Source organism: Pteronotus mesoamericanus, unplaced genomic scaffold (assembly GCF_021234165.1).
Source record: "Pteronotus mesoamericanus isolate MK-2021 breed Mesoamerican mustached bat unplaced genomic scaffold, CSHL_Meso_final contig_116, whole genome shotgun sequence".
Lineage (NCBI taxonomy): Eukaryota > Metazoa > Chordata > Mammalia > Chiroptera > Mormoopidae > Pteronotus > Pteronotus mesoamericanus.
Window position 1 is genome coordinate 2221833 of NW_026555027.1, and position 28000 is coordinate 2249832.

The 28000-nt window shown below is 54.5% G+C and overlaps 1 protein-coding gene across 2 annotated transcripts; it reads left to right on the plus strand.

Annotated features, from left to right (window-relative positions):
- Positions 1-4744: 4744 nt before the first annotated feature.
- Positions 4745-27585, plus strand: IFNAR2 (interferon alpha and beta receptor subunit 2). Of its 2 annotated transcripts, XM_054577902.1 has the most exons (9): positions 4745-4961; positions 10694-10784; positions 11801-11842; positions 12924-13035; positions 14522-14688; positions 16377-16531; positions 20199-20364; positions 24317-24447; positions 26515-27585. In XM_054577902.1, the coding sequence occupies exons 2-9, from the start codon at positions 10730-10732 to the stop codon at positions 27223-27225; spliced, it is 1539 nt and encodes a 512-aa protein (XP_054433877.1). In that variant the 5' UTR covers positions 4745-4961; positions 10694-10729; the 3' UTR covers positions 27226-27585. The 2 variants fall into 2 exon arrangements, with proteins under 2 accessions (XP_054433877.1, XP_054433885.1); XM_054577910.1 differs by lacking the exons at positions 4745-4961; positions 10694-10784; positions 11801-11842; positions 12924-13035 and adding an exon at positions 13885-13926.
- The last annotated feature ends 415 nt before the right edge of the window (positions 27586-28000 follow it).

The window sequence follows — 28000 nt, forward strand, 5'->3', positions numbered from 1 at the left end:
TCCGGGGAGATAGCAAGGAAGAATCTCAAGACATTTTGGGACCTCAAGAACGTGAGGAGTTTACCCAAACCTACAGGTATTTCAGGCAAAGCCTGGTGGCAACTGGGTGGCTTGATTTCTTTGCCCTTCGAGGTGCAATCTAGACATTCCTTGTCACATTCCAGCAAGGTGGATTTCAGGAAGCCTGGACGATTAATTGCTATTTCTGTTTTGTTTATGCAAATAATCAGGCCAAATTGAAACTGGACTTAATGCAGTAAATGAATCGGTCTTCATTCGTATCCTTGCTAAAAATGAGGGTGATTTCAAGACCAAAAAATGGTGTTTCAATAGAATCTATTATACATATGAACATTAAACTCTAATTCAGTAAATTGTGACATTTTATTTTTCATTTATGAACTAGAGTGGCTCCTGAATTTTTCTAGTTTTCTGAAGTGTTTTGGCTACAACCATCTAACTTCCAAAAAACATGGATGAAAAACTGCCAGTGGGGATTTGTAACGGTGTAAAATTATAATGGTGGGGATTGTAACCCACCCAACCCTTCTCTCGACATCGTTTCTGGAAGTGCGGACTCTGACCACCAGGCAGCTTGTAGATAAACAGCACATCGGCGGAAGAACCCTAGGAACTGAATGCAAGATGCAGACTCGGACCTTCAGCCGTCCCAGTTCCGGGAGATTCGCTGGCCTTTGTCCACAGAGCCAAGCCAGGGTGACGTGGAGCTGGGAGGGCGTGAAACCAGGTGACTCCACTGCGAAGATGCGACCCCGGACCACCGCTCACTTTATGGGAGTTCACTGGGCTCCTCTGTGCAGAGAGGACTTTGCAATCCCCTCCTCTGATCTCTTTGTTCCATCCCCTCTCCCTTCTTATAAAAGCCTCTGCCTGCACTGAGAGGGGGAGAGGGGCTTTGAGACGTGAGTCCCCCACCTTCCCAGGAGGGGGGCTTTGAAGCCTGAGGCCCCCAGGTTCCCATTGGCTGGCACCTGAAAATAAACCTCTTTCCTCTACATCAGCACCTGCCTCTCAAGCTTCAGCCTTCGTAGTGGCAGGCGCCCTGACCTGTGTTTGCTTCCAGCCTGGTCTGGGCTCTGTAGGACCGCAGTGGCCGCGGGCGCCTGGCGCCTTCCCTGTAAGAGGTCTAGTGGGGTGAGGGCATGGGAGATGGAGGTTTAAAAAGAGGCTGAAAAAGGAAAGAAAGGAGTGATTTTGAGGACCAGGCGAGCACAGAGGGTCACGTGCATGCGGCTTAGTCCCCAAGTTGAGGCTGGGTGTGGCCGAGGCTGGAGGCTGCAGCTGAAGGGGAAAATGCAGGCCCTCCCGGCCCCACTTCCCCTTTCGGCAGATGTTAATTGAGTCCAGGCTACGCTTTTGCTTTCCAGTTTCTCAGGTGGCACCTCAGAGGAGGAACCGGCCCCACCTCCTCACACGGTGGGAACCCGGGGCCCACCAAGAAGAGGCGCAGGCGAAGCACTGGGCCTCCGAGGTAAACCTCGCCCAGGAAACGTTCGTGCCAGAGTTGAGACTAGACGCAGCTCTCCGTCTGGCCTGCGGACCCCGCCAGAGAGCCTTGCCACAGGGGCGTGCGGGCCCCGAGGGAAGCATCAAACCCGCGTCGGGACCCGCTGCAGCCACGAACGCCACCGCGGGGCGATCTGCCCCGATGAAGTCCCATGCACGGGAGCATTCCACGCCTGGACTGTCCTTTCTCCACAAGCCTCCCTCCTGACCCTTCTTCCTGCTCACGTCACACCCAGAGGAGGGCTCTGCCACGTGCTTCCTGCACAGAGCTGCCGGACACACTCTGACCTTCCACCTCCAATTCACACTCTTCCTGCCTTCCTTTCTCCTTCCTAGAGAACAAAAGGTCCCGGCTGCTACCTAAGACCAGCCCCGCCAGGATTCCGGATTCCCTCCCTCCTAGTGCCTTTGCTGCTGCCTGCATCTCCTCTCTCCCCATCATCAACTAATCACTCCCTACCGGCTCATTCTCGACAGACCAGGAACTTGCCTGATAACCTCCCATTAAAACAACGAGGAGATACTCCCGCGCATCGATTAGAATGTCTAAAATCCAAAACACTGATGGCACTCAATGCCGGGGAGCAGGTGGAGCAGTCAAAACTCTCATGCATGGCTCATGGGAATGTAAACTGGTACAGCCACTTTGGAGGACGGTGTGGCAGTTTCTCCCAAAACTAAAATGCTCTTTCTAACTGAATTTACTTGGGAGACATTGGTTAATAAAATTATACGGTTTTGGGCGTACGACCCTATAACACATCATCTGTACATTGTACTGTGTGTTCACCAGCCCAAGTCCAGTCTCCTTCCGTCACCATTTATCCCCTTTTCTACTTCCCTCTGGGGATCCCCATACTATTGTCTGTGTCTGTGTGGTTTTGGGGTGTGTTTTTTTGCTGTTTAATTCCCTCACCTTTTTCACCCAGCCTCCCAGCGGCCCCTCCCCTCTGACAGCGGTCAGTCTGTTCTCTGTCTCTATGAGTCTGCTTCTATTTCGTTTGTTCGTTTATTTTGTTCATTAAATTCTACATATGAGTGACGTCACATGGTACTTGTCTTTCTGGGACTGGTCTATTTCACTGAGCATAGTGTTCTCCAGGTCTATCCACGCTGTCGCAAAAGGTCAGGTTTCCTTCTTTTTTAGGGCTGAACAGTATTGCATTGTGTGAATGGACCACAGCTGTTTTATCCACTCCTCTACTGATAGGCACTTGGGCTGCTTCCAAATCTTGGCCATTGTAAGTAATGCTGCAATGAACGTGGGGATGCGTATATTCTTTTGAATTAGTGTTTAAAATTTCCTTGGATATATGCCCAGAAGTGGAATCTCTGGGTCATAGGCAATTCCATTTTTAATTTTTTGAGGAAACGCCGCACTGTTTTCCACAGCGGCTGCACCAGCCTGCGTGCCCACCAACAGGGCACGAGTGGCCCCTTTTCTCCACAGTCTCGCCCGTACCTGCTGCCAGCCATTCCGACAGGTATGGGGCGATATCTCATTGTGGTTCTAGTTCACATTTCTCTGATGATTAGTGACGTTGAACGTCTTCTCATATGTCTATTGGCCATCTGTATGTCCTCTTTAGAGAAGTGCCTGTTCAGGTCCTCCGCCCACTTTTTAAGTGGGTTGGTTTTTGTTGGTGTTTTGTTATTGTGGTGTTGGTGTTGAGTTGTATGACTTCGTTCTGTACGCTGGATATTAACCCCTTATCAAATGCATCATTGGCGAATATCTTCTTGTCAGTGGGTTGTTCTGTTATTTTGTTCGTGGTTTCCTTTGCTATGGGAGAACTTTTTAGTTTGATGTCTTTTTTCCTTTTTTTCCCTTACCCAAGAAGTCATATAAAAAAAAATTATTACCAAAAATGATGTCAGAGAGATTACTGCTTACGTTTTCTTCAAGGAGTTTTATGGTTACATTTAAGTAATTCATTGTAAGTTTATTCTTGTTTATGGTGTAAAAAAAAATGGTCACTTCATTCTTTTGTGTGTATCTGTCCAGTTTTCCCGACACCATGTATTGAGGAGATTGTTTTTACCACATTGTATGTTCTTGCCTCCTTTGTGATCCATTCATGGATCAGATCGGCATCAGTTTATTCTGAGCTCTCATTCTGTTCCATTTACCTATGAACAAGCGGGGACCCAAGGAAACCAGAACTATCCTCTGGAAGGCAGACCCCTTGCAGTCCGGGCTTCCCCCGCTGGGTGAGTGTTCCAGGGGCCCATTTGTGTCCGTGCACCAGCTGGTGTTGTTGTGAGAGGCTGCGTTGGGCTTCAGTGAATTTTTTTGAAGACTCTTTCAACACGTTTGCTCGTTTCATGATGCATGATTTACGAGCGCACCTGCCCACACCTCGCTGAGTGTTCAGCAGTTTTTGACCAAAAACGGCAGGAGCCCTGTGCCCCACCCTCCCTGTTCATCCGATCTCAGACGAAAAACGTCCTCAAAGGGAAACGTTTTGCCCGTGTGGAAGAGATGACACAAGAAAAAGCAGAAGCACTAAAAGGAATCGACATCGACGAGTTCAAAACTGATTTGAGCAGTAGACTAAACACCTCGATTGGTGTATTGCATCAAATGGAGAGGACTTGGAAGGTGACTGAGGTTTAAACATGTAAGAATAAATACACATTTTTTTAAATAAATAAATTCCAGGGTTTGTTTGTTTTTTTTTTTTTTTTGCGTCCCCCTGCATATATGTTTTTATGCCAGCACCATTTTGTTCTAGTTATTACAGACTTGTAGTCTGATATCAAGTGGCAGGATACCGCCAACTTTATCCTTCTGTTCTTTCTCAAGGTTGCTGTGGCTATTTGGGGTCTTCTGTGGTTCCTAATAACTTTCTAATTCTGTGGGAAGTGTCACCGGTATTTTGACAGGGATTGCCTGGAAGCTGCAGACTGCTTTGGGTAGTACACTGTACGGGATGTTGATTCTTCCCATCCATTCATTGAACACATTTTTTATTGAATAAAGTGACTGCCAGGCACTGTTCTGGCCCGGAAGGTATCGCAGGAAACAGAACAGCCCAAGAGCCCGTCTTCCTCCCCCTACGGCGGGGGTGGGCCGAGGCGGCTGTGCACAGGCGCTCGGGGCCCACTCGGCAAACGTCCGCGAGTTCCGCGATCCGCGACCCCGCCCACGGCCCGCCCCGCCTTCGACCCGGGAGGAGGCGGGCGCTCGGCGCGCGCACCCGCGCTGGGCACTCGGTCGTGTTTCCGCGAGGAGGACCGGAGGACGGAGCTGGGCCGCCAGCCCACGGGAGCCTCCAGGACGCGCCCACGGGAGGGATCGTCCCCGCACGGCTGACTGCGAGCTCATCTCGCGCGGCGCACGGACCCGGGTGCGGGAGGGCGCCGCCGGAGCCCGGCTGCAGGGGATGGGGTCGCGGCCGGTGTCCCGGACCGAGCGGCGACACACCGCCAAGGTAACGCGCGGAGCGCGAGATGGCGGGGAGGCGGGAAGGGCTGGCCGGTGCGGTGGCCGCCCAGCAGACGCGCGTCCCCGCGGCCGCTTCCCGGAATCCCTCGCCGAGCGCCTTCCTCTTCCGAAGCCCCGTCCCCGCGCGGCGCCGCGCTCCGCTCCTGTCGCGCTGGGACGAGCGCCGTCGCCCAGCAGGGATGCCCGGGAGCCCGGGCGCTGGCCGGTGGCCGCTGCGGCGCGTGAGCCGTGCGACAGAGGAGCGCAGAGGGACGGGGGCCCAGTGCCCCACGTCCCGCCAGATCTGTCTTTTGGAAGCTGGAGGGGGCGAGGCAGAGGAGTGGACCCCCTCTCGGGTCGGGAGCCGGGGAGGGACTGGGTGCGAGCTGGCGCCTGCGTTTCAGCCCCGAGCAAATCAACCAGTTAAACCAAGTTAGGAGTTTGGCAATCAAGTCACAGATTTAGCAGTGGCTTTACTGGAAATCGCTAGATGTCCCGCCTCCTTCCATTTCCTTGCCTTTCTTTTCTGCAAGAAATCTTAGAAACCAGTGTGACCTGCCCAGCGTCAGCTCTGAGCTGGGGAGGTGGGGCGCAGGTGAGGAGAGGCCCGCCCTGCCCCCTCCCCTTTGTGTGGAGCTCCACCGGCCACGCGGACCCGCACCTTGGCTGGCCCTCTCAGTGTCCTCCCCACCACACAGACTTCTGGAGGGAAGGGGGCAGGCGCGGTCCTCACCCAAATGCAGAGAGAACATCTGGGAGGCTTGCGTCTGGGAGGCTTGCGTCTGGGAGGCTTGCCGGGCCTCGAGTGCTCGGTGAGGTTTGACCTGCTGGTCCCAGGAAGTGACTTGAACTTTAAAGTTCTGTAGTTCACAAGTTGTTTCTTGATTTTAGAGCATCAAAAATCTGCATGGCTCTTTTATTCTTATCTGTAGTTCCTCTAACGTTTCTCATGTATTTATTTGAAAGTTAAAGAAAATCTGCCTGAAATTTGGTTCTTATGGTTTGACAAAAAAAGTGTAATAATTTGCCTTAGAAAAAAGTTAGGAGAACCATAAGAGGTCTTAGAAGTGAAACTTTTATTAAAAAATATTCCATTCCTCCCACTTGCACCCACAGAGCCATATTAGACTCCTTTTCCCGTTACACTTATACATTTATAAACCTTCAAACTATCGAAGAGTTTGCATATTACATTGTTAACATGGCTTGCATATTACATTGTACCGAATCTTAAATGCTGTTGCATGATCAGATGCACTTTGATTTTACGTGACCAAGTCAGAAAAACTGCTGCGGGTCCCGCTTGAGGGTGCTCCTGGAGGGAGCACTGTGGTTTCCAAGATGTTCAAACGTCAGAAGGAAATGGGCCCTTTACAAAGCGGGAAATCCAGCCTGAGGAGAGCAGAGCCTGACCAGGCCTGTTCCTGAGGCCTTGCAGCACGTGGAGGAAGGAAATGGGTCCAGTGCAGTTGAGGAGGGACCGCGGATGAGCCCACGGATAGGAGGGCGGGCTGGCCGAAGCCGGGTGCGGAGCACGGCAGAAAGGAGAGCACCGAAGAGAAGGATGGGGGCAGGGGCGGGGGCGGGTTCGAGCCACTGTGGCCACCGTCGGCCACCGTCCTCCACAGCCAGCAGGAAAATGCGTGCACCTGGTTTCCTTACGAATAGGCCCGCCAGGGCTCTGTGGGCAGGACATGGGAGAGGTGTTCATAAGCATTGCCGCTGTTGTTGCTTTAATTTTGAGGCTTTTAAAAATATTTAAAATTTGCATGCACCTGATCACCAGAAACTATACTAGGGAGTCAACAAAAATGAAAGTACTGCCTCATGAGTAGGAAAAAAGAAAATGAGTCTTGGCGCATGTAGCTTTTTCCTTTTCTGACAGAGGTCAGAGGTCAGGGAGATGACGCAAGTCCACTGGGCTGACCGAGCTGGAAAAGCCCGCAGCAGGGTCAGGAGGCCCACCCCCAGACCCGTGCGGACTCGTCTTCCCCCCACCCCCCACCCCCGCTGGCACCTGCCCACGGAGGCCTGCCCGGCCTGCCCAGGGCGAGGGGGCCGCAGGGCCCAGGGGTTCCGGCAGCTGTGTGCTCCCTGGCTGCCCCCTCTCGGCGCCGGTCCTCTGAACGAGCTGGCATCAGGCACACTTACGAGGAGAGGTCAGGATTTCACTCCGCGGTGTCACGGTGACCACGTCCTGTCCAGATATGAGCAGGCGAACAGAAACGGTGCGGGGAGAGGAGGGACAGGGAAGGAAGGGGGTGGTTGCAAGGAGTCTTCCTAAGAAGGAAGCATGGACTTGGAAGAGCAGGAAATTCCTTCCCGTAGCCTTAGGTCCTGCACCAACTTGATAAAAATAACTCCATCGGATGAGCTCAAGGATGAGAAAATGTGAAAACTGAGATGGAAAGGGAGATGGAGGGCCCCAGGGACTCCACGGGAGGCCGTGGGGACACAGTCGCAGCCGAAAGGCAGAGACGGCAGGGAACAGGCACGGCTGGAAATAAGCGTGTGTTCACCGAGGACAGGCTGGGCCGAAGCCCGGGGAGCGCAGACGGAAAGGGGCCGAGACCAGGCCCGTGGGAAAGACTCCGCGCAGGGAGGGAGAGGCGGCACCCCTAGGCCGCAGGATGCTGGGCCCCCCGGGGTGGAGAAGCCAGCACATGGGACAGCAAATGCCAGCAAAACTGGGATGAAGGAAATGGTACGGAAATGGAGCAAAAATGGTCCAGAGGCCAAAAGAAAATGCCACTTCCCAGGAAACAATATCACTGGAGGTACTCAGATAGAAAGCTGTTTCTTTTCTTCCACAGTCTCTGGGTCTCAACTTGTCATTTTTAATTTGCTACTTAATGTTGTTCCAAGTTAAAAAATAAAATTTTAGACGATTGGCCTGAGTTTTACCAACCTGCCTTCCATGGGGCAGAGCCAGAGCTGGCTGCAGGCGTGGCACATGCGGTTCCTGTGGGCGTCACCGAGCGCCCCAGGCGGCAGTCACGGCACAGCCAGCTGGAGGGCGCACACTGAAGCCAGACGCGGGGAGAGAGGGTCCTGGGCGCACAGCCAGCCCAGGGGCACCCCCTCAGGCACAGGGACACCAGGTCCAGGGCAGCCCCCGCAGGTCCCCAGGCCCCTGCACAGCAACTCTGAGCACACGCACACTTGGGCCAGAAGGATGCCAGATCCCCCTCCTGCGAGCCACCCGCTCCCCAGCCTGGGGTCAGCTCTGGGGAAGCCAAGTCTCGCCTCTCCAAGGACCTGCCACCCCAGGCCACAGCATATGGACCGCGTCCCTGCGTCTCTAACCCTCTGCTCCCCGCCACGCCACGCTGGGGTCCTCGGGGCTGCCCTGATCTCACCCCCCGCAGACGGACCACCCCTGGGGGAAGCAGGGCGGGGCAGCTCCCCCCTCCCTGCATGCACACCGGGAAGGCGTCGAGGCAGCGTGGCACTCTCCAGCGAGACCCAGCAGCCACCCACGGTAGTCAGCAGGCGTGAGTGGGACCGTCACCCTGCAGAGGACAGGGTAGGGGGCCGGGGGAGCGAGACCGAGTGAGCTGAGGCTCCCAGCCCAGGGCTCAGGGCTCCATTGTCCCATCAGACTTAACTAACAGAAGACCAGTGCAGGGATAGTTATTCAGACTCTCACAGCGGCCGCCAGGGAGCAGTGAACCCCGTGTGTGGGGGACCCCTGCACCGCAGGCCCGGGGGAGCAAAGCCGGCCCTGGCAGCAGACGTGGCAGAGAGCCGATCTCCTTGTCATCCGGGAGAGACTTAAGGAGCCTCCTGAGCAGTCCTAGGCAGCATGCCAAGAGGAGAAATTTGATTTTCCCAGCAAGCAAGACTCTCGTTACCAGACATGCGTGTGTGCATGTGCGTGCGCGTTTCCCTGCTGCGGAAGCTGAGCCAAGGCAGAGGCACCGCCCTCAGAAAGAACAGCAGGGGCACAGGCCCCAGGGCAGATGTCAGGTGGAAGGGGTTCCCCCCAGTGTGGCATTCCACAGTCTAGGTGCGCCCAGCACCCGAGGAATGCCCACCGCCGTGCACGCCCTCTGCTGGGGAGGGACAGGGCAATGACGTCCCTGGGTGCCCCAGGGGGTACCAAGTTCTGGGATCAGCTCTGGGCAGAGGCGCCTGGACAGCTCAAGGGGGTGTGGTGCTTGCAAACCGGTGGCAATTCTGACCCAGGACCTCCTGAATTCCTCCAGAATACCCTGAGGGGTGTTCTATCACTGTCCCTGAGAAGCTGGCGCTGCCCCAGCGTGGGGACTGAAGGACCCCAGTGTCGCAGAGCCCCAACATTGGGGCGGAGACAAAAGCTGCGAGGGGGAGAAGAACCCCTTTCTCACCTCGGGCGGAGGAATACTTTTGGACTCGAAATGTGGACACTAAGAAAGAAAATTCCTTTAAACATGAAAATACAAAACTCAGAAACTTCCGCGTGGTAAAAAAACCAAACTCCAGCATATGCAAATCAAAGGGCAAGTGGCAAGGAAAGGGGACCAAAGAGGTGACTCTTCACAAATGGCCAGGCTCCCTCCTGCACACCGGTAAATAAACTTAAAAAGCCCCTGCAAACCAGTGAGAAAAGAGCAGGAACTCGATAGAAAACTGGGCAAAGGTACAAAAAGACAGTTAACGAGAATTAGCGCTTAGAGATGCGAAGACATGCTCGATCCGGCTCAGAATAAGAGAACGGTTTCTCATTTACAAATTTGAATCTTAGAAAGTCCCCACGCTTGCGGGCTCCCTCAGGGAGGAGGCTGCAGGGAGGAGCCTGTGGGCAGCCGCTGGGGCGGAGCTGTGGCCTTTTCCGCAGGAATCGAAGCCGCACAGCCCTCGGCGCAGCCTCCCGTCTGCCCTCCCGGACCCGCCTCCACCTTCCTCACCCTTTACTTTGCCCTGGCACCCTGTCATCCATGGGTACAGCCACCAGCTTTTTTTTTTTTTTAAGAGTTATTTATTTATTTATTTATTTATTGAGAGAGGGGAAGGCAGGGAGAGAGGGAGAGGACTGTCGATGTGTGGTTGCCTCTCACGCGTCGCCCAATCTGGGACGTGGCCCGCAACCCAGGCCTGTGCCCTGACTGGGAATTGAACCGGCGACCCTTTGGTTCGCAGGCCGGCGCTCAGTCCTCTGAGCCACACCAGCCAGGGCTGCGTCCTGGTTCTCTGACCCCGCGTGGAGCCCCACGAGAAGGGAGGGAAGATAGTGCTGAGTCCCTCACTGAGCCCTCAGCCCCATCCCTGCACAGCCACCGTGGGCTGGCCGCGGCTGGCCGAGGTCACAGCCCTTTAAACGCTGTTTAAAACAGCAACAACGAGGAGATTCTCTTTGGTGCTAATGTAGAAAGATCTCCCAAATATGTGTTTAAGTGGAAAAAGCAGAGTAAGACAGGGAACGTATATATGCCATCTCCTGTATAGAAAAACAGGAGAAATAATACTGGTTTGTTTTTGCTTATGCATAAAGATATTCTGAAGGACTCACTAAAAATAGTAATAAAAGTAGTTCTCTAAAGGGAGCAAGTCTCTTCATTTCCTTTTTGTATGTTTAAAGCTTTGGAACCCGAAGACTGTGTCACTGTTCAACGGTACATTTAAATCCCTCCCCGAGGCGGCCGGCGAGCTCCGGGTGCGGGGATGAGCACCGCGTCCCGGCCTCCGCTGCCAGCCGTCCACGGTCTTGTCTGTGCCTGTTCTCAGTGGACGCCTCACCCGATGCGGACTTCCTTTCAGATGTGAAAGCAAAGAAGGACACATGAAATAACAAAGATGCTTCGGGGCCCCGGCGCCGGTGGGATTGAACGATGGCACTTGTGTCTCCTGGGTGAGTGTCGCTTTTTATCATTGCCCCTGTAGGAGCAAGCCTGTGACGTCACCGTCACCGACAGCCCTTGTGGGGGACAGCCAGCTGAGACCCCGTGGCAGGCTGCCCGAGGCCCGGGGCCGGGTGGGGCGTGGGCAGGGGATCTGCGCTGATGCTTTGGAGTCAGCATTGGTTCCTGATCTACTGTTAATTTTAGCGGGGGGGTGGAGGGCCAAATAAACAAGAATAATTTACGGTTCAGTAAGGATGGAGAGTGCCTTCCTGTGTCGTTTGCGGAGACACTTCTCTTCATACCCTCGCTCTGACCCGGGATGGACTGGGTCGCCTGCTCTTGTTTGCAGAGAGGCCAAGCCCGTCTCCTACCAACGCTGTCAGACTAAAGCCCTTCCTGAGCTTCGGCTTCACGGTTCATGTATCGCTGAGTTCTTCCCGTGGCTGTGTTCGTGCCGTTTCTCTGCCTTTGTGCCGATTCTGTTCTAGCCTCGCTGGGTCCTCTGTTCCGTGGTCACGCGTGGGACATCTCCCAGGCGGGACCATCTGCGCAGCACAGGCACAGCTGACATCCAGGGCCTCCCCCCACGAGGCGGGGCAGCCCCTCCCCCACCCCAGTGCCCGCTCCCCATCACCAGCCTCTCCCTCCTCCACTGGCCTTTCCGAGACTCGTCCTTAAGGTTTGTCACTTAACAACATGCTTATTCACATTCGGAGTGTTTTCCAGGCATGGCACTGCTTCTCGGGACACTTCCTCTGCCAGCCAGGCCTTGTCGTCAGTATCGGCTCCCACGCGGGCCTCGTCGGGGGTCCACTCAGGACGAAGTCCCTGGATGAGCCACTGCCAATACCAGGGTCCGCCTTCTAAGAGCATCGACTTGATATTTTTTTTTTTTTTTTTTTTGCACAGGCAGTCTTAATTCAAAATGGACACACGGGTGTGAAGAATACCAGACTCAGAGCAGCAATTGTGAATTGATCTCAGAGAAAGCATTGCTTGTCTAACGTGTTTTTCTTCTTTTTAGGGTATATCGGCCTCATGTTTGGTATGTGCCACACTTTGCCTGGTAAGAGATTTTTCTTGGCTTGACTAAATTTTATATAAGAGTGTGGGGTGACCATTCAGAAGTCTAAAGTGTGGGAAATTTGATATTTCCAATCCCAGATCTGTTGCCCATTTCGTTTGAAATCTTTTTCTCAAATAGTTTCTCTGTAAAACGAGACAGAATCAGCCAATTCTGGTTTTCCCATGTGTCTCAGTATTATGAGAAATGAACGCTACAGATCATTTTAAAACCCCTTAAAAGGATGTGCCATTTAAACCCCTTAATAGAAGAATGAGGAGACACAGGTTATGCCAAACAAAAATGACCCCAAAATAATTTCCCTTTAATGTGCATCCTTCTACCCCTGATTCACTACCTGGGACCAGAGAAAGGAAGATACCTTTTTAAAGTGAACTTCTTGCCTGGGTTCGGTCCGCGTCCAGGCCTGCGATGAGCGCTGGGGAGTGGAGCGCTGGCCACCGCCAGGCCAGCGAGCTTCGGAGGCGCTCTGGCGGGCCGGCCTCCCGGCTGCCAGCAGCAGGTTCCTCCGCTGCTCCGCGGCGGGGCCGTGGCCTGGCTCTGTGGCACCTCCCTCGGCGTCGTTGGGGGGCTGCCGCCCATCAGGGCCCACTGGCACGCCTCGTCCTCCCCCGCCCCTCTTGAGCGGGGCAAGAGTGCAGTCGGGGATCCCAGGGAGGACAGGCTGGCAGTGGGCGGGCCGAGCTGCAGAGGGAGGGCTGGGAGGGGAGCGGAGAGGAGGGGACGCCCTGCGGGGTGGGAGCCAGCGCCCCTCGCGGGAGAGCGGTGAGCCTCGTCTTGCTACGCGGTGCTGATCGCCCCGCCTCCTGAGCCGCCCGCCCCGTTCTGACCCTGTGCGGCCCAGCCATTCATTGTGTTAGTCCATTTCCCCATGTCGAAGAGGCATCGCCTCCCTGTGGGTCCAGGAACGCTGGGCTGGTGCGGGGGTGGGGGGGGGGCTCTTTGCTGGGAGCGGGGGCTCCGGCCCCAAGGGGAGGTCTGCAGAGGGGCCCAGAGCAGCCTTTGGTTCCGGATGCCAGTGTTTGTTTACTTTTTCCCTTGTTCCCTTTAAAATTTTCAATAGATGCTTGCGTTTTCAACGTGGTGTTAAGAAATTTCCAGCTGATTTTGTCATGGGAATTAAGAAACCACTCTGTTGAACCAACTCACTATACGTTATGGCATGCAGACACGAGGTTTGCTGGGCGTTTCATTTTCTCTGGCTAAATGTGTTCTCTTTCTGGTGTGTGGGAGTGGGGGCGGGAGGTCTTACAAGGGAGAGAGCCCCGCCCCCGCGCCGCCCGCTGTATATTTTATTCAGAGACTTAAAAATCCGAAGACCACACACAAAGCCTTGGGTAGTTCAATGGAGTACTTTAACAGCTCAAGGCTGTTTTTGGAAGAGCTCATAGTTACAATCAAAGCCAGCTCCTACAGCTCAAAGCCTCAGAAGCAAAATCATGATTGTGAATGGTGTTCGCAGGTATTCCTCTAATTCAGTAAGTCCGAACGTTTAAAAGTCAGCTGTTTTCTGAGGACAGGAGTCCAAAGGGCCGGTGACCGGGTTGATGGTTTGTGTTCCCTTTCCTTTGCTCAGGGAGACAAACGTCCCCTGAGAGAACGTCCCAGCCCAGACTGGGTCCGAGACCCGGCTGGGCCGCAGCAGGGAGCCTGGCAGAGGGCTCAGGCTCTCTGCTCTGGCCCTTCCACTGTGGTGCCGACACCCGCGCTGAGGGCGACGTGGACGGTGCCGGCCCTGGCGCCCTTCTTCCCAGGTGGGACATGCACCCTCGTCAGCTGCAGGAGCGCCTCAGGGTGTCCCTGAGCTTTGTGTTTGCTTGGCCTGGAGCTGTTAGTGCTGCTGGCTGACCCGCGTGGCCTTTGAGCTCCTCCCTGCTGCCTGCTGGAGTCTTTTTTTTTTCCATTTTATCTGCCCACCTCCCTACCCCCCACCGAGGACATTTTTTTCATTGCTTTCAGAGAGAGAAACGGCAAGCGATGGCCTCTCACCCAGATGGGGGATTGAACCCACAATCTTTTGGTCACAGGAGGATGCTCCAACCAACTGAGCCACACCAGCCAAAGTGGTGCCCGCTAAAGTCTTAAGTTTCTCTCTGCACTTGGTAGTCACATGGGCCACTCACGTGCCCTTCTGAGGCTGGAGACAGCAGATGTCTGTGCTGTCCCGTGCGACACAGGCTGACCCAGGGCGGGCCATGGGGTCCTCAGCCAGAGAGAGACGGGGTCTGGGGGGCACTCGCGATTGTCCTGCGGAGGCAATGAGCTCTGGGACCTCCACCGTGAACGCCTAGGGTTCGTGTGCCCACTCGTCCAGCATGTATTCACTGAGCACCTCCTGCACCCCGGGGTCAGCCATGAACCAGGGTCCTGCCCTGCGGGCGGGACATTCTGCAGGTGGGCGCAGACATCGGTACACAAACCGAGATCAAATGTGGCAGGTGGTGGTCAATGGTCTGACTGAAACTGCGCAGGCAAGGGGGGCGGGGAGGGTCAGGGGTCAGGTCAGGGGTTGGGTTTTAAACAGAGCGCTGGGTCTGATGGTTTGTCCCAGTGACTCACCCAGAGCCGCCGAGGGAGGAGGAAGTGGGCCGTGCCCTTGATGGGTCCTTATTCCACAAGGGCCAGAGTTTTCCTTTGACCGTTTCTTTCCCCATCCCACAGAAAAGACATGGAGGTTGTTCAGCACTGCGCCAACATCACCAGGCCGTCCTGTGACGTCACGCACGTGTGGGCAGAGATGTCCGAGATGTACCACCTGAGGCTCGTCGGGTCCCGGGGGAATGCCACGCTGGTCAATTGTTCAGGCAGCATCTTTCCAGACACAGACAGTGAGTTGATCTCTGTTTGTCACCACAACCGATGGCCCGCAAGGCCATCGCTATGTCTCTGCCACCCTGGCCTGACAGTGGCGGGGGTCCCCTGCACTGCGCAATGATCGCTCTGGTCCGTGGGAGCCAGCCGTTCAGGCGCTGGGACCTGCTGCTGGTCGGATGTTTTCCAGCCTGGGAGGGCGTGGGGAGGCAGGCCCCAGGGCCTGGTGTCAGCTGTCGCTGCTCGTCCGGCCGGTGTTTTCCTTAAGGCCACAGCCCGCCCTCCCCGAGACTGCGCCCTGGTGGCCATCTGCCCTGGGGCGCGCCTGGGGGAAGGCGGCCTCCCGGAGCGACGCCCCACCCCATGGCCGCCTCCGCCCCGCGGCTGCCGTCGGCTGCCCGCCGTGTCCGGCTGTGGCCCGTAGCTGGACCCCATCACTTTTCCAGTGTCCCAATGTGCAGTCTGTTTCCAAGAGAAAGCCTAGGTTTCAGCCCTTGGTCGAAACCGGGGGGCGTGCCCAGCCCAGTGGCAGCGGCAGTGGCAGCCAGGCCTGTCTGTGCGTGCGTACCTCGAAAAGGGACGAGCCCAGCTCGTGGCCCACGGCATCCAGATCGCTCAGGAGAGGCAGTCACAGTTAAAACGAGGTATCAATTTCCAAGGCTCCAAATGGCAAGTATTAAAAATATGTCAATACCCAGGTTTAGAGGAAACATAGGGCGCATATTGGCCCCGTCTTTCTGAAGGTGTTTGCAGGACGTATTAAAAACCTTAACACATACCTGCCCGAACCCCGAGTTCCTCTTTAGCAGTTTGTCCTGAAGGGATCAAGGGCAAAAACAAAGGTTTCACTCCGAGGATCCCCCCTGATACGCAGGTTCTTTTCAGCAAAGTTCCAGTAAGTCCTTCAGACTGTGATGCAGCCGCTGGGTGGAATAGAATCAGCTGGGAAAGATTACGAAGGTCGGGGGCTGCCGACTTCCTGTAAAGGGCCAGAGGGAAGCCACTTTGGACTCTGGCCCACATGCGGTGTCTGTGACATAGGCTTCCTTTATGTACGACCCTTTCAGAAATAAAGACCATTCTCAACTTTCAGGCTGTGCAGAAATTCAGCCCATAAGCCATTGTTTGCCATTGTTATCTCGATGTAGATAACTATGCCTTCATCTATTTATGAAATAAATGAAAACGTACACCATGTTAACGGTGCGGGGGAGCAGTGGTTTGCTTTTAGCTTGGGGGTGGGGTGTGCGTGTGAACTGCTTGTGTGCACTGGTTCAGTTTATATTTGCCTGTGCATGTGTACACAATCCAGCAGAGACAACGTGGTTAACCACATTCAGGAACAATTGTCTCTATTTTCTGAGATTTCTCCAGGGGTTGGGTATTATTATTGTAACGTGGAAAGACGTCATTTTTAGTTTTGTATTTAGAACATAGCCTGAAAACTAGAAAAGTGCGGACTTCCCTCCCAAAATCTGTCCTCTGTTTCCTGTGGTAATATTATGCCGGTCGCTTTTGTTGGTCCCAGTATCTCAGCAATTGAAAAAAAAGGAAGGAAAAGAATGCTTCCAAAGAAATAAACAAAACCCACGCCTGAAGGAGGACCATGGGCAGGTGGACGGCAGGGCCGAACCGAGCCCCATCCGCACTCGGAAGCAGGGGTGGGCTCTCGTGGGGTTTGTCACTGACTCTGTTTTCTGAGCAGTAACAATGGAACCACCACGGTTTGAGATCGCTGGTTTCAAGGACCACATCAACGTGATGCTGGAACTGCCCCAGGCCCTGCCCAAGATACTCACGGCGGGAGGATCTCACCTACTGCTTTTAATCGAAGAGCAGTCAGAGGGGATTGTGAAGAGGGTAAGTGTCCAAAAATGGGGGCCCGGCAGCGCTGCCTGTCGGAGGGTCGTCCCGATGCGCCAAGGCTGCGCGTTCCATCGCCCATCCGGGCCCCCGCAAGAATCAGCAACCAATGCACCAGGAAGGGGAATAACACGTCGGTGTTCCTCCCTCCCTCTCTCTCTCTGCCCCTCTTCCCCTCTCTCTCTAAACTCGGTAAGTTAAAGAAAAAATTATCTTAATGGAGGGAAGGAAAGGTCACTAAGGACCAAACTTAGAACAGACTAAGTACTAAGTGAAAGTTAGTTGGGAAGGCGCACTTTCACTTTATCTGTAAAGGTCAAAATTTTTCAGGAAGGATATATTTCTATACGTAATGTAGAAATATAATGTAGACTAATAATGTGGACTAATAAGGAAAAAATGTGGACTAATAAAGCTAATAAGAAAAATGTAGACTACATATAATATACACCAGTAAGAAAGAAAACAAAAGAGTGAGAACTTCGAGAATGTAGTATTATGAAAGTTACCAAAAAGAAGAGAAGGATTGAGGTTGAAAGAGAGACAGACTGTAGTATATTCCAGCACCTTTTAAAAAATGGCCCAGGGTGTTAGTGAGAGAGAAAGAAGCCGTTGGGAACGCCAAGTTACAAGGCAGATGAGGAGAGAGACGTACAGCTCAGGGGGTTATTGTACAGAGAAGCAATGTTTCCTCGTCTGTAGTTAGTAGAGGCATTTGAGATAAGAGACTGGGGTAGTTCCTCACGGCCCATAGGACACCGGTGAACATTGCCCCGTCTAGAATATTCACCGATCCTTTTTGGTTATGCATGTTTGGACAAAGGGAGGTTTTCAAATCAGTTGACACATTGGTTAGGGAAATAATTATGGAAAAATTGTGTAAATATAAACAAAGAGAAAGTAGGTGATCGTCAGTGAATTACATTGATGTTTGAGAAGTAGGCCATTCAAAACTTAATGAGAGAAACTGGGCAGAATTCAGACTTAACCACAGTAGCCTGGGCAATAAACGGTAAGGCCCAAAACTGTGGCAGCGATAAGAAGAGGAGAGGGTTAAGAGAGAGTTTGGAAACCATCCTGAGAAAAGAAGCAACAAGACCTGACGACCCAATCGCTATTCTGTCTGATCAGTACTTGCTCTCATCTACCAGGAGCTCTGCTATAATCTAGAATTATGTGAGTGGTTTTTATGAAAGTTATGAATAACTACTTCTATACTTAGATGGTAACTATGGTTGGGGATTCTGTAAGTCAAATATGTTTATAATTTTTATTCTCTGTTTTATTTGCAAATGGCATTGAGTTTCAGCCTAAAAAGATAAATACATAAAAGGCAGAAAAATAACAGTGAAAATAGCTGAGAAACCAAGGTAAAACAAGGTTAAGGAATAAAGAGCAGTCGCGAACATGACTCATACATAGGCGGCTTCCTATTAAAGTCTCTAGACTTGACACAGATAGAACTTTAAGTTGCGCATTTTGTTTTTAACCATGAACCTTTTGTTGAACTTCTCTGTAGAAAAACATGTAAATCATAAGTGTACAGCTGAATGGAGGCGAGGAGGGCAATCTGAACAGTCAGTTCTGTGGGTAACATTTTCCCTGCGATAGGACTTCAGCTGGCCTGGTCGTTTGACATGGGAATGTGTCATCATTAACCCGAACTCCTTCTCCCTTTTTTAAACTGAGAGAGTATGTTCTCCCAGCTTGAGCTCCCTCATCTGCAAAGTGAGGGATAATAATACCTACTTCACAGGGATTTTGAGGATAAGTGGGTATATTTTGGTAAAGCATTTAGCGCTACTCCTACTGCATAGCAAGACGTCAGTAAAGATTAACTATGATTCCTCTCATTTTTAAATAAAATTAAGCTAGTTCATAAGAAAGGCCATTATTTCTTTTATTTTTGTCATTTTTAAGAAGACACCGAAGAAGCGTGGTTAAGATGGGCCTGCGGGTGAATGGGGGGCGCAGCGTGGTGCGGGACACCTTGCCTCTGAGCTGCTGTGAGGCACCGGGAGGGGACATCGAGCAGGAGCAGCACGCGCTGTGTCTGGAGTTCAGGGCGAAGCTGCCAGCAAGAGACACGTCCCGGGGGCTGCTGGCCAGAGTGTCCAGACCAGACCCTGGTCCGTCCCGAGAGCAGGCGAGGTCACCCGGGAGTGGTCCTGCGGGGGGGGGGCGGGGTCCAGAGACAGTGCCCTGAAGGGCTCCCAGATGCGGGGATTAGCAGAGGAGGAGGAAAGAGCAAAGGAAACTAAGGATGAGAGTGAGGTCCTCCCAGCCGAGAGAAGAAAGTTCCAGAAGGATAGCAGGATCCAGCATGTCAAATGCTACAAATGAGACGAGTCAGAAGAGGACTTGGCGTTGAGTGTTAGCTTTAGGAGCTGGGGAGTCAGGGTGACTTTGATGTGGGGGGCTTTGGCCGAGACCTGGGTGCAGGAGTGGGAAGGAGGAGAGAAGCCAGAGGCAGCTGCGAGCGAACGCGTCTCAGGAGTTTTGGAAAGAAGGAGAGGGCGCTGTGGGACCTGCAGGAGAAAGTGGGGTCAAGGGAGAGGCCTTTGAAGGTGGGGAAAAGTGATAGCCTGTTAGTGTGCTGAGGGAATGTTCGTGCTGGAGCAGGGTCCCTGCAGAGAGTGGGTGGGATGTGCTGCGCAGGGGAAGGGCTTGGCCTCAGCTGGGAGGAGGCCACTGAGGCGAGTGGGCGGGGCCGCACTGCACACAGCCGCGCACGCGCACCCCGAGGGGAGCCCGCAGGTTGCATGAGGCTGGGCAGCCCTTAAACACCCGTCCGCTGCGGGGCGGGGGCGGGGGGGGGGGGGGGGGGTCGCTCCTCTCCCCCCCCCCGCCCCCGCCCAGGCTCCGGTTGGCTTCTGTCCCCTTTTTCGCCTCCATCACTCATTGGCCATGCTGAGTTGTCAGTGTGTCAGTTTCCCTTTAAATAATTCTTCCTTCTTCTGAATAGAAACTTGCAGAAAAGCATTACTGTAGAAGGCTGTAGATGAGCTGCTAGAAATCGTTATGTATCAGACTAGCAAGAATGTACTCTGAAAACTCTAAGTCGTTATAGAAAAGAACCTTCAGCACATCTTTCTGCTCCCCAAGTGGCACAGAGCTACCTGGGAAAGAAGAGGCAAGGGGCCTCGGGGCAGAAGACAGGGGCCAGACGTCAGCCTCGGTTCTGCCACAGGCAGGCTGTGCGGCCCTGGGGAAGTTATGGAACCACTCTGAGCCAGAGCTTGCTCACCTGGAGAGTGGGGATAATGTCTGCTTTGCAGACTGTTTTGATAGACCAGTGAGTTCATATTAATTGAAAGCACGTTCTGAAATGTAAAGTAGATACCTACCTTTTATGAAACAAGATAACCTTACTGCAAGATAGGATGAGCTTCCAAAAGTGACTTCGTGGAGACCTTTGTTCCCCTTTGGGACTTTTTCTCAATGTTTGTGAAGTGAGATTTTGTGATTTAAAGATGTGTATATGTACGTGTAGCTCTGTGATAAATTGCTTGCCCCAAGTGCCTTATAAATACTCCTTGCCAAGCCTCTGATCTTCCTATCTCCTTTCAAGGTTTGAGGACAAATCCCCAAAGGCAGTCTTAGGGCCTGCCTCTTAATAAAATTCTACGCCAAGTCTTCCTGATTATTTTGCTTATTTTTACAGCATGATCTCCAAATAAATGAAGCCACCAATGGAAATTTCACTTACGTCCTCGACAAGTTAATGCCAAACACAAGCTACTGTGTATCTGTTTACTTCGATTCCAGGAACTTGGGAATAAATAGGTCTCCCTGGAAGTGCACCCGCCTTCCGCCTGCCCGGGACTCAGGTAGGACGGTTTTTGAGAATTCACGTTTTGCTTTTACTCCGAGGGGAGCTCTGTGTAAAGAAAAGAATCGGAAGGTCGGGGAGTGCCGAGCAGAGGTGCCTTCTTGGGGCCGGTCTCCACAAAGTGGCGAGTCACAACCCTGCCGCCACACAATGGGGACATTCAGATATCTGCCTTTTAAGGTCAGAGTCCTCCTGCTGTGGAATCGCTTGTATTCCAGGAAGTCGGGGGCAAGTTCAGCTCGGCGCCCCCCTGAGCTGGGGCGTCAGGCAAGGAGGCGGGGATGCGGGAGCAGGTGCAGCACCGGCGTCCGGGGGGCAGGCTGGGCGCCGTTCGGCGATCGGGCCTGGCTCTCGGGAAGGCTGGCTGGGGCTCAGAGGCACGAGGACGCGCCCGTGTGGCTGAGGGCGTTGCTGACGACGCTGACAGCCCTCCTGTCTCAAAGGCCTCAGAGGAGCGCACAATGCGATCCCCACGCCTTCCTCCGCACAGAGAACTTGGCAGTGAGAACAGTCAGGATGAGGAACAGCTGCTGTTGCTTATTTTCTCAGAAAGTCACTAGGTCCCCAGCTGTGTGACCAGAGGTGAAAAGCTATGACACTCTCCCCCTAAGAAGCCCTTCAGGACTTCCTGGCCCTGGCGACAGGGTCTCCGCAGTCGCGATGGGAAAATGCAGGAGGCCTGCCGAGCCGGAGGGCGCGGGAGGGCGTGGCTTCCTGGGGGGCCCCGCCGCGCGGGCGCGCTGGGCGGGATTGTACTCGCCAGGGCTCCTGGGGTGAGGGGTGCCCGGACCAGTGTTACAGGAAAAAGCATCTTCAACCTTTAGCTTCAGTTATTTTCCTCATGGCACTTAAATAAGGGCCAACACAAAACCGTGCGCAGATTCTTTATGCCAGTAGCTCTAACAAAAACACAAACCCTAAACAGACTGCCACACACCTGTCCTGCCTGGCAGCAGTCCTGGGACACCGCCGGGGGGGGGGGGGGGCACGAGGCGCTCGTGCGGACCCCACAGGATAAGGGCTCAGTCCCGCGAGACAGCCCCCCAGCCGGTGCCGGTCTCAGTCCCCGTCCGCAGGCTGCCCCAGCTGCTGTCTGGCGCGGCTGCGAATGCACAGGTTCCCGATGTCCCGTCCGAGCTCCCAGTTCCCTGAAGCTCCTCGTAGAGCTCCGGGAAGGCCTGGACTTCAGATTCCCGGTTACAGAGAGGGGGCCAGGGACCAGCCAGGCGGAGAGGCTCGTGGCCTGGAAAGGTCCCAGCCGCAGGGGCTCTGTCCCCTCAGTGCCAGTGTGCTCCGCCCTCTCAGCACTTCGATAGGCCCAGTGACCTGGAAGCCCCCGAGCCTTGCTGTCCAGCATTTTTATTGGGTTTCATTATGTGGCTGCAATTGATTAAATCATTGGCCACTGGCGATTGGCTCATCTGCAGCCCCTTCCCCCTCCCTAGAGTTCAAGATGAGGGGCTGTACGTTCCAACCCCCTATCACACCTTGGTTTTTCTGGGGACCAGCCCCCATCCCTTCAGCCACCTCCTCAGCCTAAACGCAGGTGGCCCCAGAGAGAGTTACGTTACTTGTTATTCAAGACATTCCAAGGGACCAAAAGTTCTTTGCCAAGAACGGGGAACAAAGGCCACACGTTTTATTATTGTTATTAATGCTTCATGAGCTTGTAAACAAAATTACATAACCAATTGAACAGAGGAAATGTTTTTCCTCTCCACGCAGAGAGCACATCTTTCTCCAAACGCTTGGCTTCGCCGCCTCCCCTGCACCAAGCAGCACTCTGGCGGCAGCTTAGTGCCCCGCGGTTTCAGTCAGTCCTGACCCTCGGGTCGGCCGCACCGTCCGTTCCGTCCTCTCTGTACGGCGGCTCTAGTAGCGCTTAGCTGTCTTTAACTTCATTCGAAACAGTTTTGTTAGATTGTATTGTGACAGCTGTCCTATCAGCGTGCGTTTAAAAAAAACTTATCAAAATTGGTGAATTTTGGTGCAGCCATTTTAACATTGAAGATGGAAGAAAATACATGACATGTTTGGTGTGTCGTGCTTTATGATTTCGAGAGAGGTAAAAATGGAACTGAAACACAGAAGAAGATCTGTGCAGTGTTTGGAGAAGGTGCTGGGACTGATTGAACGTATCAAAAGTGGTTTGCAAAGTCTTGGTCCTACTGACATTTTGGCCAAATAACTCTTTGCCGTGGGGTTCGTGCATCGGAAGATGTTCAGCAGCGCCCCTGGCCTCTCCCCACTGGAAGCCAACAGCGGGAGACAGCCGACATACTCTAAATAGCCAAATAAGATGTCTTATTTTATGGAAAAATAAAACAAAGCAAGTGGACTTTTTGGCCAACCCAGTACCTGGAGACAGTGCCAGATCCCACCGGTGAGAGCCTTAGTCCCACAAGACAGCCCCCCGCCTCAAATGCCAGTCACAGTCCATGCTGTCGTCTGAGGCTCAGCCCCACCCTCTGTGAGTCGGAGATCCCCAGAAGCGCCCCTCAGGGTTGATAACCTGCTAGAATGACTCACAGGACGCAGGAAACCAGTTTACCTACTAGATTCCTGGTTTGTATAAAAAGATCCAGCTCAGGAGCAGCCAGGCGGAAGCGCCCCCGACAGCCTGGGCACGGCGTGGGGGAGGGGCTCGCGCTTGCGGCCCTCCGCAGAGAACCCCCGCGCCCCCGCCGCGCCCTGCCCTTCCACTGTTCACCCCACAGCTCTCTGAGCCCCGTCAGGAGGAGTTTTCACGTGGGCATGGCTGATTCAGTCTTTGGCCAATGATTCAACGTCCAGCACGTCCCTGGAGGTGGGGCGGAAAGTTCCCACCCTTCTTGTCACGTGGTTGGTTCCCCCGGCAACCAGCCCCCCACCTTGGAACTTGGCGAAGGGCGTTCATTTCATCAACTCCCTCGTCGTCGAAAGGGGCTTGTGGTGAACTCTGAAAGACATCCTTTCGTCGCCTCGGCTCCCATCGCGTGGCACAGTCGCCCGAGCTCCAGGCCAAGGATTCGGTCCCAGCCCGCGTGTGCAGTTCTTACTACAAACCACAGCATCCCACTAATAAAACCCCAAGTGGATGATGGTAAAGGACAAAATGCAATCAGGTAAACGTGAGGATCCACTTGGCTTTCTGAAGCGATTCCTGAATCCAGCTGCATCCCACCTGGCAACTGGAAGGGTCCAAAATGGGATGGTTTCCTAGGCGGGAAGGGGGCGGAGGGGACTGAGGCGTCCGGAGAGCGGTGGCGAGCGCCAGGGCTCTGCCTCCCTGGGCGGCCCAGGGAGCTGCAGGCCGATGACAGGCTTTAGCTTCGACCCCTGGGACAGGCTGCGGTTAGGTTAGCCACTAAGTTTGGGTCTGGCGCCAGTGGCTTAGTAAAAATGACTCCGTTTTGGCTGGTGCTTTTAACAATCTTCACAACCACCCTAGCTGGCAGAGATTCATCCTGTTTCACGGATGAGGACGCAGAGGAAGGAACCCGGAGGGCACCACTGGCAACAGGTGCCTCTGGGTCAGCACCCCTGGAACCCAGGTGGCCGGCACCTGAAAATAAACCCCTTTCCTTCATGCCAGCGCCTGCCCCTGGGGCACTGGGTTGGCAGCGGCGGCAGCGCGGCCCGCCTTCAGGGGCCCTTCGACTCAGAAACGAGAGGTGTCTTCCGTCTGGGTCCATTGACTTTAAGTCGCCACCTGTGGCTGATGGCCACCGTATTGAATGAACAGTGCTGTCGTAGAACATGATTAGAAAAACCAAATCGCTCATGTTTATCATTTTTTAAAAAATGCATCCTTGGATTCCTTTCTATTTTTATTTTTGTACCTGACAATAGTTTCCCTAGCCGTTGCTCCTTTGATGTCTCCTTCCCCACCAGACCCACGGGCATGTATTCCCACCTGCAGCCCCCTGCCGGATTTATTCTGAAGCAGGCATTTAATTTTCCACCCACAGAGTCCTCGGAACCCGCCAGAATAGGAGCGCTGATCACTGTGCTCCTGGTGGCGGTCGTGTCCGTAAGCACCGTGGGGCTCCTGAAGCGGGTCGGTTACATTTGCTTACGAAACGTGTCGCCCAAAGTGCTGGTAGGTAGTGTTTTGTTCTTTTTTTCAGTTCTGTTTTTATTTCTTATTTTAACTTAAGGATTTTTATTCTCTCCTGGAATGTTTGCACAGCAGAAAACTCCGTTTTCTCAAAACACCGAAGCATGTCAGCGCGGTGGCTCCTCCTCCTCCCTTACCAACGGGGCTCTTGCACTTTATGTTGTTCCTTTTCTGCTTCGTCTGCATGTTATTCTAGTGATCGCTTAGTGTTCCATTGGTGTGAATGTATCGTCTTTCCCCTAATCGTTTCCCTGCTTTTCAATCAATTTCTTTCTTGTTTCTTTTTCTTTCTTGGCCATCAAGAATAACTCAGTGAACGTTTTTATACAGATATCTTTTTATTCTGGTGACCCTGGTGGAACATGCACCCAGAGAGCATCTGTCCTGTGAAAAGATAAAGGAGTCACTGGTGACGCCGGCAGTGGCACATCGGGGTGCGCCTCACGCCGGAGCGCGGCTGGCGACGGTCCGGGGCTTCTACCGCTTTCGTCCGTTCCGCCTGTGTAACAGCCCCCGCGCTTGCTCTCCTTTGTGTGGCCTTCACTGTCCGCGAAACCAGCCGCATGGTCTTCGCGTCCTCTCTGTGCCGCCCAAGGCTCCGAGCTCCTGTTTGGGCCGTGACTCGGCCCCCCGAGCCTGGGCCCCTCGTGCACATCTAAGGCCTCCCCCTGTCTTGTCTTGTCCCTCATTGGTCATCTCCCCTACCCCACTGCGTTCCTTCTGTAGTAGCTCTGCAGTTTTTCACTCAGAAATATCTTATTTTTTATGTTTGATCTGACTCACCTAACCTGATTTTTTAACAGCTGCATTTTTAAATATCCCAAAAGAAGTGATTATACTTGCACGCTTCTTTTTCTTGTCGTTTTTACTGGGTTGGGGGGGTTGGGGGGGTTGCTGGCTGGGTGGGTGGGTGTACTTTTGGAGATTTTAACTACCCCTGGGATTTGAACATGGCACTGGGCGGTGCCTGAGGAGGTGCGGACGCTCTGCTGCGTTTCATCCACACCGCAGTGTAAAAGGCACAGCTGTTCATGGGTTAGAAGGCAGCATAGGAGATTCTGTGTGGCTTTGGGAATAAGGAAGATTCTCAGACACAAAAAGCAAACACCATAGGGAGGAACACTGATACATTTTTGTACATTAAAATTAAGAATTTCCTTTTCTCAAATACCATCATAAAGAGAGTAGAATGCTAAAACCACAGACTGGCGGAAAATACACGTAACCAATAATCGACAAATGATTAGCATGCGGATCGTATGAGAGCTCCCATGAAGCAGTAAGAAAAAAGACGGGCACCCCAATAGAAGATACCCACCCCCCGCCCCCAAGGCTGGGTCTGGGGAGAACAGGGGGTGCCGGTCTGTCCGATGGAGCAGCCCGGGCGGGCCGTGGCGAGCGGGGGCCGGGGATGCCGACCACAGTTCCGGGCCTGTGCAAGGGCTCTCGTGACCACCCTCGGCGTGGCCGGCCCCGTGTCACCTGGCGACGGGAAACAGGCCTGCCTGTGGTCTCCTTAGCTCACCCCGCCAACCCCGCCCCATGCCGTCGGCTCCCCCAGTCCCTCCTCGCCCATAGTTCCCTGACACCCTCCAGCATGGCCGCCTGTCCGGCCTGAACCAGCACAGCAGCGGGGCTGGGGGGCGCGGGTTGGGCCAGAACGTGGCCTGGGCTGCAGGCTGCCTGCCTGGTTTGAAAGCTGGGCTCCTCCACCTGTTCCTGAACCCTGGGCTGGTTTCTTCGCCTGCCAGTCTCTCTCCCCTGCGGAGTCTGGGCGAGACTAGGAAGCCCGCTTCCTCCTGCGGTCGGTTGTGCGGGTGAAGTGAATGTGCCAGGTACTCAGAGCAGAGCCTGTCGACAGCAAACGCTCCCGAACTGTTGGCTACGATCGTTGCTGCCCCCAGCCCCCGCCTCACCAGGGCGCGGTCCAGCTCATGTTTTACGATGTCAGAAGATGGACAAACAACTGACAGACTCTCTCTCTCTCTCTCTCTCTCTCTCTCTCTCTCTCTGTCTCCCCGCACCCGCACCCCCCGCTGCGCCCTAAAGAACTTTTGTAACCAGCCAGCCTATGTGGTCCCTGAGCTGCCGCCCTTGGAAGCAGTGGCCACGTTGGAGGTCATTCACGTCCACAGGAAGAAGAAGGTGTGGGATTACAACTATGACGACGACAGTGACAGCGACAATGAGACAGCGGCCCGAGCCAGCGCAGGGGGTTACACCCTGCACGGCCTCGCCATCAGGCCTCCGCACCCGGCGTCCGGCGGCTCAGCCTGCCCGGAGGACGATGGGGACCCCGACGCCTGGGAGGACGAGCCGTCCGAGCCGGAGGTGGAGGCCCGGCCCCTGACGGCGCCAGAGCCCAGGTCCTGGTGCGCTGACTGCGCCAGCGGGGCCTCCGAGGGCTGGGGGGCCCCGCCGGCGCGCCCGCCGTTCAGCGACGACAGCAGCTGTGCCGAGAGCCCTGCGGACAAGGTGCTCTTCAACGTGGACTTGACCTCTGTGTTTGTGAGGGTCCTGGACGACAGCAACACAGAGGTTCCCCTGGTGCCCTCTCTTCCAGAAGACACCATCGACCTGGGTGATCCCGACGAAATGGGGACAGGCCTTCCAGTGGCCAGTGGACAGGGCGCCCAGCCGGCCTTCCCCAGCTCCTCTGGGCAGGGCCCGTGGTTTGAAGAGTCTCCTTCTGATAGAAGTGACACTTCCGAGTCAGTCGTTGACAATGGCAACATCGGGGATGGTTATTTAATGAGATGAACCCCCAAACATTGGATTCACTGGCAGCTGCCTGTCCCCCACACCCTGTCCCCTGGGCGCTCCTGTGGTGCGCAGGGGTTCTCGGGGGGCAGGGTGCCCCCTCCCCCTCGTGACGTCACCGATGCCATTCCCAGGATGGGGGAAGGGCGGCAGGAAACCCAGCGTCATGGTGTGGGCTCTTCAGTGTTCCAAGTGACAGGCCTTGAAGGGAAAATGCCTGTCCAGTGGCCACACATTGATAACGTGTCTGCCTCCGCTTCCCGAAGGAGCAGGGTTCCCTGGGGCTTCGCGGGGTGGGCCGTGGTGCTGGGAGGTCACTGGCGAGGCCGAGGGTGGGCGTGCAGGGGGGACACGGACGGCCGCAGGGTTCGCAGCCGGAGCGCACGGCCAGCCGCGCCCCCGCGGGCTCCGGAAGGGGGGAGGGCGGGCTCCCGGAGCGGGACGCGCGGAAAGCAGAAGTCCCACTGGTGTCACAGTGGGAAGTTGTGACCTCAGGGAAGCGCACCCGCCCCGGCCAGCCTTCCGGCGTCAGTTCTTTAAGTGCTGGCTCTGCCTGTCCTGTGGCTTGCGGGCGAGCAGTGCGTTTGTGTAAAAATCGTAGGACTCCGACCTTCAGGCATCCCAGCTCCAGAAGACCTGCTGACCTTCAGAGCCAGGACGACGCACACGGGACCATCAGCTGCGGGACCGGACTGGACGCGGCAGTTCTGCACGTAGCGAACTTCGCCGCCCCCTCCTGTGGTCTCTGTTCTGCCTCCTCTCCCTCCTTGTAAAA